General features: G+C 38.8%; 1 protein-coding gene across 1 annotated transcript in view; it reads left to right on the forward strand.

Moving 5' to 3' along the window:
• Positions 1-3,521: 3,521 nt before the first annotated feature.
• Positions 3,522-13,660, forward strand: part of tmtops2b (teleost multiple tissue opsin 2b) — a 31,157-nt gene continuing 21,018 nt past the window's right edge. The window contains exon 1 of the mRNA XM_084909007.1: positions 3,522-4,853. Coding sequence (XP_084765133.1) covers positions 4,487-4,853 — 367 coding nt within the window. The 5' untranslated portion in view covers positions 3,522-4,486. The remainder of the gene's footprint in view (positions 4,854-13,660) is intronic.

Consider the following 13,660-nt stretch of genomic DNA (forward strand, 5'->3'; position numbering starts at 1 on the left):
AATTTTATTTTATTTTTTAATTTTAGACATATCTTCCCCAAATTGTTGTTATTTGTAGTAATTTTTTAAAATTCCATTCTTTAAGAAGGCGTAGCTTTCAAGTTCCAAACTCATTTCTTTTCATAACACACAATGGCTCATTCATTGCGCTACTTTCCAGTGTGAAGTGAACCTTGTTGAGTTTCTAAACCACTGTATCCCATTTTCCGCTTACTTGTACTTGTTCTTGTTTATATACTTGCACTAGTTGATATACCTAGACTTTAGGATTTAAAAAAAGATATATAGAGTGATACAGCCCTAATTAATATACTCTTGTACTGCAGATCTACTACTAACCTTCTTATGGAATAAATTAATAAACATATATATATATATATATATATACATATATATATATATATATATATATATATATATATATATATATATATATATATATGTATAGCTGGGCGTAGTGTACCTGGAGTCGAGTGTTTTAACCGATGCATGAAACGACACATTTATACATAGGTTTTAACGGCTGCCGTTTTCTTTGTGAGTATAGTCATCTTCAAGTCAAGTCATCTTTTCATCCATTCAAATGGCTCATAAATAACCTAGTGGCAGGCAAAGGTTGGGCTTTAAATACCTTTAGCAATTTCCTTTAGTTTGTTTGTGTGATTTATTTTTACATTTAATTTAAGGGCAATAATAAATGTATGCTTAGATCTTGACCCTGCTGCATGCAATACATGATTTGTACATTATGAACAGTATTAGAAATTAGAATAAAAAATATAAAGTTTTCATTTTTGGGCTTTTCCTGTTTCATCATTTATTCGACACAAAGACTGCATAGCCCTACAATCTACTGTGACAATTCCATGTGTTCTTCAGACATAACTCATGATCGACAGAGGAAACCTTGTAACAAGAGGGTAAACAGAGCTAGTGATGAGAGAGTCACTTTATCAATTCGCTACTGGAAACGTCGTGTTAATTTTTTCAGTGAGATTGTAAGCACAAGGCTGTGCAGCAAACAATCAAAACTACAGGTCACATGTTTTTTCCAGAAAGAAGCTGCAGGTACTTAAAGTGGCAATAATGGCATAAATTGTCTAGTCTGTGATATATCTTCATATCCCAACAGTTATTATTTTGATTTCCATTACCACTACAAAGAAGCTGACATTTGTTGTTTCAGATTAAATGTCTCATTATGAACAACAAAACACTGTCATTACTTATTTAATGAAAATTAAGCCAAAATGCTCCCCGTGCAGCTTTTTCGGTGTGGCTTCATCGGTCTCTCACATGATGAATTTTGTCTCACTCTTCTTTCCAGTGTTCCCTCAATTCTTTGTGGTTTGTAGGATTTCATTTATCTACAGCTCTCCCAGCACAGCATTTCAGTCAAGTGGAAGTCTGGACTTTGGCTGGGTTATGGCAACACCTTGATTAATTTTCTTTTCCAGCCATTCTGTTGTAACATTGCTGCTGTTCTTGGGTTCATTGTCCTGATGCATGAAGAAGTTTCAACAAAACTTTAGCTGTCAGACAGATGGTTTCACATTTGACTCTAGAATACTCTGGTATGGAGAGGAGTTTATGGTCGACTCAAAGAGTACAAGGTGCCCAGGTCCTGTGGCTGCACACAAACCCAAATCAACCCCCCTCTACCACTGTGCTTCACACAGGGGATAAGGTGTTTGTGATGATATGCTGTATATGGTTTTCTCCAAATGTGGTGCTGTGCTTTGTGGCCAGCTTCACTTTGGCCTTGTTTATCCAACAGACATTGTTCTAAAAATCTTGTGGTTTGCTCTTGTCTTGATTGTGCTTTCATGAGTCTCAGACCTAGCATTTGAGTTTTTTGCAGTTTCTCTGAACATTGTATGGTCTGACCTTAGGGTTAATTTGCTGAAAGGTCCAATCATAGCATGATTGTGACATTGTCTTGAACATTTTCCTCTTGTTAATTCTCTTAAAAATTGTCTTCAAATTGTTTGGAAGCAACCTTATAACCTTTCCCATACTGATGAGGAAAAAAACAGTTGCGAGAATGATTACTCTAAGATTACTGCTGATCCCCTCCTTCCTTGGCATTGTGTTCACGAACACCTGAATGCTCCAGACCTGCAAACTGTCAAAACTTCTGCTTTCATACAGGTAAATCAAGTGCATTTTGTTAGCAATATCTTGCTGCTACTTAACCTCTTAATTCATATGGAAACAGCAAGGGTAATACCTCAATTTCTTACATGCATTTTGGCTTAAGTTTTGTCAAATAAATGACCAGATCTTTTTTCTTTTCTTTTTTTATCATGTCCTTAAAACTTTAGAGGATTTACTTTACTCTTATTCATTTGATTTGCAGGCAAATTTTCAACAGTGACATCAAAATAACACACTTCATCCCGCTTGATGGCTGATTTAACTATATATTAACTCGTGGGCAATCTAGATCCACTTATGAAGGCTGGGTGTAGGGCTGCTGGAGGAGGAAGCTATGATAAATATAGACTGAGACAGTTCATATCCTGGTCGTGCTTGAATACTGGGTAGAATATGAGCACTCACTTTAGGATAATCTGTTTGCCCAGGTCCTGAATTGAACAGCTCATTGATCATTGTCTACCAACCCACTTGAAAGTCTTTTGGGGAAAACACTGGATGAAAAATAAAATTTTCCTGTTGGCCTTTTTGAGTGTGTGTCCCTTTTACATTCTAAGCACACACAAAAAACAACAACAAAGATGCATTTCTTTCTACCTTTGATGTTTTTCCCCCTTTTTGTTGTTGTCGTTGTTGTTTCAGACAGCCATGAATGAATAATTCTGAGAGTTCCACATGAGCAAAGATGGAGATGGAAGTCTAACTTTCAGTGGGGGGAACAGCTTTTTTAAAACCTTATTCTGGGTCCAAATCTTCAATCTCTACAAAGGATTCTGTAGAAAGTGAGTTACAGCATTTAGCTTCTAGCTCTCACATTGATCATCAGCACATTATTTACATTGAGACATAGCTCTGTCCCCTTTAAATACATGTATTCAAGTTCCAAAATACAGATGTTCATCACACCCGAACTGCTGCCTGACTCTGTACATTTCATTCTGTGAGATACTGTGAGAACCAAACAGAACATTTTGCTTCATTTTTTCTTTTCTTTGTCAACACAACCTTCAAATGCCCCTCATAAAATCAAACGCAAACATTTAGAGCACTTCACTTGGCAGTGGTCTCAGGCTTAGCTACAAAAACTGGATTCCTAAACTATGTCCTCCCTTAAATAGCCTGCTGCCCTAATTATGAAGGGCAACATCTTAGTTGTTGTCCATCCAAAGATGACATTTAATTGTAAATAAAAAATTCCCTACATCAGGGGTGTCAAACATGTCCTACTGATAAACCCTTCCCCCAAAGTCGTTCATAGTATAGTAATAAAGTCAAAGATAAACAATTAAATGAGAGAGTGGTTCCTCTCTCTCCCCCCCCCCCCCCCCCCCCCCCCCCCCCACACACACACACATTTCTTATCATTTAAACCCAAAGAATCACACTGACAGCTGTAGCTCATTTACTACAGCAAAATCTTTATGATGTAGGAAAACTGAGAAGTAATGTTGAAATTGCACTTCTTATATTGAGATATCTCGGGGGTAAAATGTGCAGCTAGGGGTCTTCCACAAGCCAGGGCCACTTAGGGGGCTGTATGTGGCCCACGATGTAAAATGAGTTTGACATCCCTGCCCAAGACCCTTACCCTCAACGTGACCATCACAGACATAAATAAAAGCCTTACACTACCCCCAGACCTAATTTCAACATTAAGCCCCACAGCGGAAAAGCAGCAGCTGTGTTAAATTTCCAAACAGTTTCGCACACCCTATTTAAACTTAAATAGGTCCTCAGAAAGATATATGTACAAACAGACACGCATATAAAGCCCCCCTCACCCCCCCACCACCCGAGCATCCCACTACCCTGTGATGTAAGAGTCGCCCTGCCTTTAAAAGTCCTGGCGCAGAGCCCAAATCGCATAACACCACTGGTGGCACAGGAGTCTCCGCTACGAGCGCGGATTACAGCCAGTCTAAAAGTGATAACTTGAAGACGAGAGGCGTCTCCCACGCAATAAAAAAAAACTGCTGTGGAAAGTAACTTGATAACTGGGATGAATTTTGTTAGATTGCCCAAATTATATGTAATAGCGCGTACTGTCAAGCTGGTTCGCGGAGAGACGCGGTGAAAGCGGAGGAGGCGTTGCGTTAAAGTCAAGTTAAGGTGACACTTTTTGGTTACAATGTATTTTTTAACATTCCTGCCAGTTCTCTAAGAGTCGGCAGCCAGGTGATCGCTCTCACGATCAGCGGAGGATTGCGCGTTTGTTGCACATGAGCATGGAGTAAGATGGAAGCTACACGCGCAAACTTTACAGATGCGCGATGTGACCAGCGCTGCCGAGTGAAGCAAGCTCCAGAGTGAAGAGAAACTGATGGACTGAATGGACGGCGGCATGTTTTCTGGTCAGGCTGGTCTGAATTACAGCTTCAACCTGAGCGATGACCGAGAGTTGCTGGACGCGCCGGCGGGCTCGGCGAAGCTCTCCCCGGCGGGCTTTGTGGTGCTGTCCGTGGTGCTGGGCTTCATCATGACTTTCGGCTTCCTGAACAACTTCGTTGTGTTGCTGCTGTTTTGCAAATTCAAAAAGCTGCGGACACCGGTGAACATGCTGCTGCTGAACATCAGCGTGAGCGACATGCTGGTGTGTTTGTTCGGCACCACTCTCAGCTTCGCCTCCAGCATCCGCGGAAAGTGGCTGCTGGGGCGCAGCGGCTGCAGCTGGTACGGCTTCATCAACTCTTGCTTTGGTAAGTTCTGCTTTTTTGAACAGCTCAAAGTTTGGGATGTTGTGGTATTTGTCAACTCATGCACCGTTTTACATTTCTGGAAATAAAACTGTGCGAAATATATGCTGTTTTTGCAAAATGTATTATAATAAGTCACTGAGACACTGAAGTCAAAGCTGTGGCAAATATGCTTTATTTCACATCGTCAAATGTAATTAGTTATTAGTCCGCTCTGTTGTGTTTTTCTGCGTAAGAGTCATCGGGGCTGATGGGGATTGGATGGATTAATAATATTTTCAGTAGACCACGAGACTCCCTCTTTAAATTACTTCGCTTTATTGAAGCCATTGGTATTCATTAACTTGGATTGTTTGCACAATGGTTAGTTTCTGTCATTATTCCAAGTAGCAGCTTTCACAATAATAATGCATAATAATAAGAATCTGTACATATAATGATAGCTGAGCCTGATAGATAATCAAACAAGCGCTCTTTGGATGGATCCAGATTCTTCTTCTTTTTTTATCAAAGAATTGTGACCCAAAGTCTGTCCACTGCACAAAGAGAAGTACATTTGACGGTTGATGTCTTTCGGTAAACAAATTATGTAACGGTGACACTGGTTCTGACCTCAGACCTGCGGGTTTCGTGTCTGTACAGCCCATCGCGTTTCTTTTTAAGTCTGCTTATCGACAGACACTGCCCGCTCCGTATCTGCAATCACACTAGCCAGTTGGTCCAGCGCTGCACTCTGACCTTCTCTTCCTCTGTCTCCAGAGGGAACGGGGATTGCAGTCAGATTTGAGTATTATTGTACTACATTGTTCATGAGCCCTCCATCCCCTCTCTTATTAAACTAAAACATCATGAGCTTTCCAGCGTTTCTTAACATCTGGCTGGTTTGAGCTCAAGGAAGAGTGAAAAAACGAGTTTGTATTTTACAGTTTGTCACACAATGCATTGCATACTGATTTATTTAATGACGTATAAATCCGTGCCCCCACACGGACTTATTTTTTATTTTTTGCACTTTTACTATGTAGTTCATCCACCAGGAGGTGGTAGTGTCACAACCTGGATGCACTGACCCTCATCGCATTTATCAGAGGATATGAACTCTGGAACTGTAGCCATTTGTATTTATTTCTGTCTGACAGATTTAGGGCAATCTCGTGTTTTCATGTTAGGAGGTGAAACGTTTTTCCTACATTTGGCTTGCTCAGTGTTGATTGCTTTTTGGGGTCAGGCTCATGTCTTTGCCACAGTTTGGTAAGGAAAGTTAATTCTGACACAATTGCTGGAACGTAACTCACCCACTTTAGTCTTTTACAGTGTGGTTAATAAACTCAAATTAAAGTGCAAACTGCTTGTGCTATGCTAATAAGCATGATACATTGTATGTGATTCGTTTCCTGTTTATCACAATGGAAACACAAAGCCTATAAATGTCACTGGACTCTCATGCTACTATAGCTGTGTGCAGGAAAAAGGAAATGATCAGACTTCAGTACACACTCAGTAGCTGCCGAGACCTTGTATAGTGTAGGTCTCATTTTCATTCTTGTTGTGGCTTTTTAGATGATCTAGTGCTTTCATGCGTTTACTTTATGCTTGCTGATATTCAAACTTTTGTCATTACACATTCTTGACCCTGATGAAGGCCACAAGCCGAAACGCTTTGGTCAATTATTAAAGTTGTTCATCTTCCCTCCAGTGTTGCTGGAGTTCCTGCTTTGTGATTTCATTACACATTCACACAGTAGTTGAATGAATAAAATTATATACACCGAGTTGTTCTCATGCTAGTAAAATTACTTTTCATTTCAGTTGCATTTTTTTATTATACTTTTACAGATTTTCATCTGACCTCACAAATGATATTTAGACTCTTATCATGAAGTGTATTATTTTAACTTATCTCTGTTTCCATATCCTCTGACGGTGGTGTTTTCCTTCTGCCGGTGCTTGTGTGCTGGTTTACATCTGTTCATTTACCTTCTGTGTATTGTAAAACCGGATATGTCAGCAGGATATGTTGAGGCGGTGAATTTTCATTTGTCTTCACGCTATGTTTTAAAGTCAGCAGCGTGCTTTGACTTTATTCTCCTCTGGGCTTCTCACGGTGTTGCATTTTTAAAACTTGAACCAGCATGGTAACAGCTCACTGCTTATTTACTGGTGTCAAGAGAGAAGATGCTGGAAAGCTGACAGAAGTCGGTAGATACAAAATGTTTGCCACATAAAGTTTGCCAATATGAATGCAAAGAGCAGCCATACTGTTAGTCAAACATTAAAGCGGGTACTCCCAGCACCCCCCACCCCACCCACCCACCCACTCACCTCTACACAGACACATGCATGCATGCAAGCACGCACAGATAGAGGAATTACAATTTTGTAAACACATTTTAACACGGGGAGCATAGAGAAAGTTGGTTTAAATGACTTTAAACATGGCGTGGTTGTTTGTTCGAGATGACTCGGAGTATTTCTGATCTACTGGGAGTTTCCCACAAAACCATTTCTATGCAGAGATGAACTGAAACAAAGAAGATGTCCAGTGAAAATGCAGTGTGGAACCCAGAGGTCAGACGAGAACTCACCGACTGCTCCGAGCTGTCAGGAAGGCACCATTAAATCAAATAACCACTTGTTGCAACCAAAGAATGCAGAACACATCAAACTTTGAAGCAGGTGGAGTATAGCAGAAAAACACACGTCTCACTCCTGTCAGCTAAGAACAGGAAACTGAGGCTACAGTTCACATGGATTCAGCAAAAGGGGGCAATAGATGATTGAAAAACACTGCCTGTTCTAAGCATTTCTGCTGCAGTGTTCGGATAGTGGGGCCAAAAATTTGTATAAACAATATCAAAGCATGGATCCATCCTGACTTCTATCAGTGGTTCAGCCTGGTAGGGTAATGCTATTTTCTTAGCACACTTGGGTCCCTTAATACCAACTGATGGTTTAAACCCCACAGTCTGCCTGAGCATTGTTGCTGACCGTGGTCATCCCTTTATGACTAAAGTGTATCCATCTTCTGATGGCTGCTTCCAGCAGGTTAATGCACCATGTCACAAAGTTCAAGTTATCTCCAACAGGTTTCTTGAACATAACAGCGAGTTCACTGTACTCAACTGGCCTCCACAGTCATCAGATCCCAATCCAATAGAGCCCCTCTGGGATGAGGTGTAACAGAAGATTCATATCATGAAGGTGCAGCTAGCAAATCTGCAGCAACTGTGTGATGCAGTCATGTCACAATGAACCAACATCTCAGGAATGTTTCCAACACCTTGTTAAAATCTATGCCACAAATAAATAGGGTAGTTGTGAAGGCAAAATTAGGTCCAACCTGGTACAAGTTATACCTAATAAAGTCTCTGATGTGGGTCTTATGCTTCTTTGTTAAACATTTCTTAATATGTACATACATTGTTCCTATACTTATATGACGTGTGTGCAGGATGTTAATATGTTTGTACCAATGATCAAGCACTCTTACCTCGTCCAGTACATCCTGTTCTCCCAAGTAGCTGTTTTGTTAAAAGAACATTACCGTCAGTGTCACATAGTGTGCGCTTGAAGATGGCAGAACGCTTTGAGTGTCAGCAACCATAATACACTGATCGTTCATTTCTCTCTTTCTATATATATCGTTGCCATTATCATCTCCCTGTTATTCCTTCATCATATGAGACAGCATAAGGGCTGATTCAATATATATATAACTGCCAGAGAGTCGCACATCATAACAGATCAGTTTTTCTTGGCCTGAGGCTAGTTTCAAACACGGGTAAAATTAAAAACAGGGCTAGGCAAACCATCATATACAGATAGAGAAAGCAATCAAAACATAGACAGTCATGCTGTCTTTTTGTACAGAAAGTATAAAGAAAACAGAAATGTTGAAATAATACATTTTATTATTTTTTCCAAAGCATCATTATGACCACATTACAAGAACTTACAGTATTCCTAAAGACTTTTGAAGTATAGTTGTTTCGGTGTTCTGTCTCCTGTCTTGTACTTACGCTACACGAGTGGGAAGGTGGGTGACAACAAAGAGCAGGAAGAATGTTTTACTTTTAAAAGTCCGGTGATCTGCACACACTCAAGTAAACAGCTGATAAGAAGAAAGGACAATACACAGGGTGTAGTCTGTTTATTGTTCAAGGGCCTGACATTCACTTAACCTGACTTCTTAAAGCTTTTAAGCAACCCTACAAATCACTGGCTTACACCACTTGAGTAAGAACCTTGTAAGAATAATGATGTTACTGATGCTTTTGTTGCGAGCTGTAAGTGCTGTATATCATGATTAGGTATATGCTGCATGTGTGTGTGTGCAAATGCATCACATGGGAGTAAATGAGGCAGTGTAGGTTTAAGAAAACAATGGCTGTAATGAAGATCAACGATCTACATCCCAGAATGAAGATAAAGCAACTTGTGTCAAGAGACACCCAAACATAAAGATTTTGATAGTCAAAGTCAAATTTATTTCTATGGCACATTTAAAGACAAGCTCTATATATAAAATAATCAAATGACACAAAAATGTAGGACAAAATGACAGAATTTAATAAAGGAGAAAAAAAAAAGAGAAAACCCGAAGAAGAAGTAACACTAAGAAAAATAGTCAAAACTAATTTGGATTTAAAAGCCAGAGAATAAAAGTTTTATTCTGAGTTTTAGAGTTAAATCAAGAGTTAAAGGAGTTTTGCTTTTTGTAATCATTGTTTTCTTTTTAGCTTAAAAGCAGTAAGTGGGGATTGGTGTTTCCTTCTCTCTACACATTGTAAAGTAGCTAACAAAGTCATATAACTTACTAACAGTTTTACCTCAAAACTACTGCATTTTCTTTGATTTTAATCACATGTGAACAGGATTTTCCGGAAAAATAAATACATTTATGACAGAAAACAGCATGTTTGGGATGATCATTAATGAATTATTAACTGGGATTTACATATTGGTTTATCAAGTGAAAGATCTCTGCTCTGATATAAAGAGGAGACACAAATCCCTTTCGGGAAGAGCATCCAGTGTGCAAATCTGCCAAATTAAACATGTGGTGACCTGCTGTCAATAAGAGAGCAGCTGAAAGTAGCTCTATTAATTGCATGACCTTTCTTTCATGACTAATGAAAGGAAGATTCTTTTTTTTAAAACGAGACTATTATCTCAAAAACCTGGTGGTAGATATCCTTGTAGATGCCAGGGAGGGAACAGAAATAGGAAAAAACAAAACAGAAATGGGAAAAACAACAACGGAAATAGGAAAAAAGACAACAGAAATAGGAAGAAACAGATTTCCTAAAGCACAAGGGAAGTGTTTCTGGGGAGACAATAACCTGACGGACCAGTTGCAGGAACCCAAAACATGGTAGGTGTGTTTTTATCATGATTCATATAATACTGATGACGGATTTTAAGGCTAATAGTTAGACTAACACACTTCTCATCTTTTCTTTCCTCACAAAACCGATAAATCCTCCACTTTTAAGTGTCTCCCAGTGCAATTCTTAGCATATTTTGGTTTCTGCAACTGGTCCGTCGGGTTATTGTCTCCTCAGAAACACTTCCCTTGTGCTTTTGGAAATCTGTTTTTTCCTATTTCTGTTTTTGTTTTTCCTATTTCCGTTGTGTTTTGTGTGCTTTTGCAGCGTTTTTCTTATTGCTGGTGTTTTCTTAAGTTGCAGTCTGTTTGGCTTCTCAGGGCCACCGTACTAATAACGGTAAACAGATAAAAGTTAGCCGAACTTAAAAGTTCATTAGAACTTTAATATTCTGATTATATTTGACATTTAACTTTTTCCTACAATAAAAACCAACATGTCTGATACTTAAATGAAAACATTCTCTGTTACTTTCCAATTATGTCTTTCTTGGGAATGAACTGATATAACTTACAACAAAATCACATTTTCAGTTTCGCAAAACTCACAATTTATCGTTCACCTTTGTAATCCTTTTTAATTAAACAAAAGCCAACAACTGGACTTTATGAAATTCCATACTTGAGAAAGTTATGCCTCACTTGCATTCTCTAATGAAATATTTAACAGCTTAAGTACATTTTTTCAGTTTAAAAGTGTTTTCTTGGATTCCAGCAATAACACATTGCACTGTTAATATTCATGAAATACTAAAAAGAATTCATTTTAAAATAAATGTTAATACCTAAGGGCAATATGTACTTTTGAATATCTGAATATCAGATTTGATTAATTATCCTGCAAACTGTTGAAACTCTAAAATGCTAAAATGTACAAACACTGTACCACTGATTTGATTCTATTAGTTTTTCTGTATATGTTTGGTTAACATTCACATTCAAAACCGTGACTGGCAGGAACTAAGTTCACATATGTTACGGAAATTTTAAAAGTAACCTGCAACACAGCCAGTGAGCGTTTTGAAACGGTTTAATAACATATTGCAATATGGAGAGAAACCTCCCAGCCAAAACACTAGCATCATCTCTGAAATTTGACGTCTTATATACACCATCACAGACACTCTCAACCAAAGAACATTCCACAGTACATCACGTCTCCCTATAGCTTCAGTCCAGCTCAACCTGGACCCTTTCCCACCCTAAGAAAAGTTACGACCACCCATCACCTCCCTTAAAGCAAGATGTCTGGAGATCTTCCAGTCTACAATGGGTCCTCTGTGAAGGTGCAATAAAACTTGGGGCCGACTTGTGATAACATTCTACATGCAAGCAAACTGGTGACAGTACTCTTACTATACTAAAGAGAGAAAGTGATATTACTATTACTATGTGATATGATTAAAATATGTGATTAATACACGATAAAAGAAATCACACCACACATAATTGCAACCATCTACTATGCCTAAAGGAGACACTTAACCACCGCAGCGCTGTCTTTCTGTGTTACTTTTGTGGATGTTAGCAAGTTTTGCAGGGACTGACACTGGCCCAAACATTATTTGATGTCCTCATAACAGAAGGGGCTATGGCTGTCTTATACTTTATAGTAGCTAAAGCCTGTAAGCTGCAGAACCTTAATAACAGAAGATATCAGTGAGGATGAGGTCAGAACAACAGATTGATTGCATGTCTGTTGTATTTCTTTTTTACTTAGCCTTAGCGAGAGTGACACAAGGCAGGGGAAAAAAGCCACAGTTGGAGGGTGGCAGAGCATCTGTTATATTTGGGGTTTTCATCTGAAGGTGTTGGTTTAGCCACAAAAAAAGCTAAAAACAACACAATAGAATGAGGGGTTGCGTAATGGATGTCTTAACGTTGTTTTAATTGCGCTGGCAATTGAAAATATTTGTATTTTCCCAGGAAAATGAGACATCCAAATATACATGGAATACAGTATATAAGGCAGAAAGAGTGCAATTGTATTATTGTAGGGTCAGTACCTTACCCGCCTTGAGGCAACTCTAATTGTGATTTGGCACTATGTTAATCAAATTGAATTCAATTGTACAAGCTTGGATGTCAATATTTGATATGACGCTTATTCTTCAACACAGCCTGAACCCTCTTAGGCAAGCTGACTTCTAATTTCTTTATGTAGCCTTCAGAGAGACTTTATCCAAGGACAAATATCAAAGCTCTTCTTTAGATTTTGACTGCCTTTTGTTCTGTTTTCTGCCAAGATGATCTGACTTCGCTGAGGTGTGGGGAGGTGAGTCTATGACAGATAATTGCAGGTCTCTCTGGGAAATGAGATTTAAATCTCAATAGATGAATAAAGGATAATAATCAAAATCTTACAGTACTTTTCTGTGTTTATAATTCCCTTAATTTTGACAAGATCCCAAACGTCACTGGCTGAAATGACGTCCCAAATCATGAAGAGCCTCCACCGTTTTTTACTGATGTCTATACATGTTCACTGTTCCTCCAAACACACTAATGGTTTGGATTCATCATTCCACAAGACCCCTTGCCACTGAATTTCAGTGCAATTCTTGTATAATTTGCCATAACTCAGGCTGTTTCCCTTCCTTAATAATGGCATCTTGACATCCATCTTTCTACCAGAACATTTCTGTTGAGGCTTCAGTGGATAATTGAAAAGCCATATGCATCTCTCAGGTCCTATATCAGGTCTTTGCTAGTTGTTTTCCTGTTTAAGGACAGGACTTTCAGATATTGTTCAACAGCTGTAGATTTGTAGTCCTTACACTTCTTTTGTCCTCCACTTGTTCAGTTTTGCCAGTTTTTGAACGATACGCTGCACAAAATGCTGAGCTATACTCCTTGGGAATCGCCTTGTTGTTGCAGAAATGCTATTTTATGCCTTTCAAGCCATGTTATCTTTGGCATTTTTTCATATATTCAGCTAAAGAAATTGGAACTAATTGTGTTTCTGTGCAAGCAATGTAAAGTCCTATCCCGTTTCTTTAATATGAGATTACAGATGCTCATTTTGTCAGTCTGGTACTAATAAGTGGAGCAGGACTTCATTGGTTTTTAAGCATAAGGTCTGGCTAGGATCTTTTCCCCTTACCTAATGGCAGTAAGGGTGTCGTTGCCTAGCCTGTAGAGGACCATCCATGGATATGCCTCCATGGTTTGCCACTAAACATGTTGAATGATGTTACAGGCAGCATAATGTTCTCCACGGTTCTTCTAGACCCTTTGACATCTTTCACATGGGCTCTTTCACAATTGCAAAAACTGGTGAAAAAAAAAAAAAAAACAGTCAGAAAAGCATTTCCCATGTTACCGACTTGCAAGTGTTGCAATTGCATAAGTATGAATTTGGATGTGTTAGGATTAAAATACAGTGTACTGAAAATATAACACATGCATTTAATATGGGTTTATG

The sequence above is a fragment of the Perissodus microlepis genome, chromosome 16 (assembly GCF_051167445.1).
Source record: "Perissodus microlepis isolate ML-2025 ecotype Zambia chromosome 16, ASM5116744v1, whole genome shotgun sequence".
NCBI classification, from domain to species: Eukaryota; Metazoa; Chordata; class Actinopteri; order Cichliformes; family Cichlidae; genus Perissodus; species Perissodus microlepis.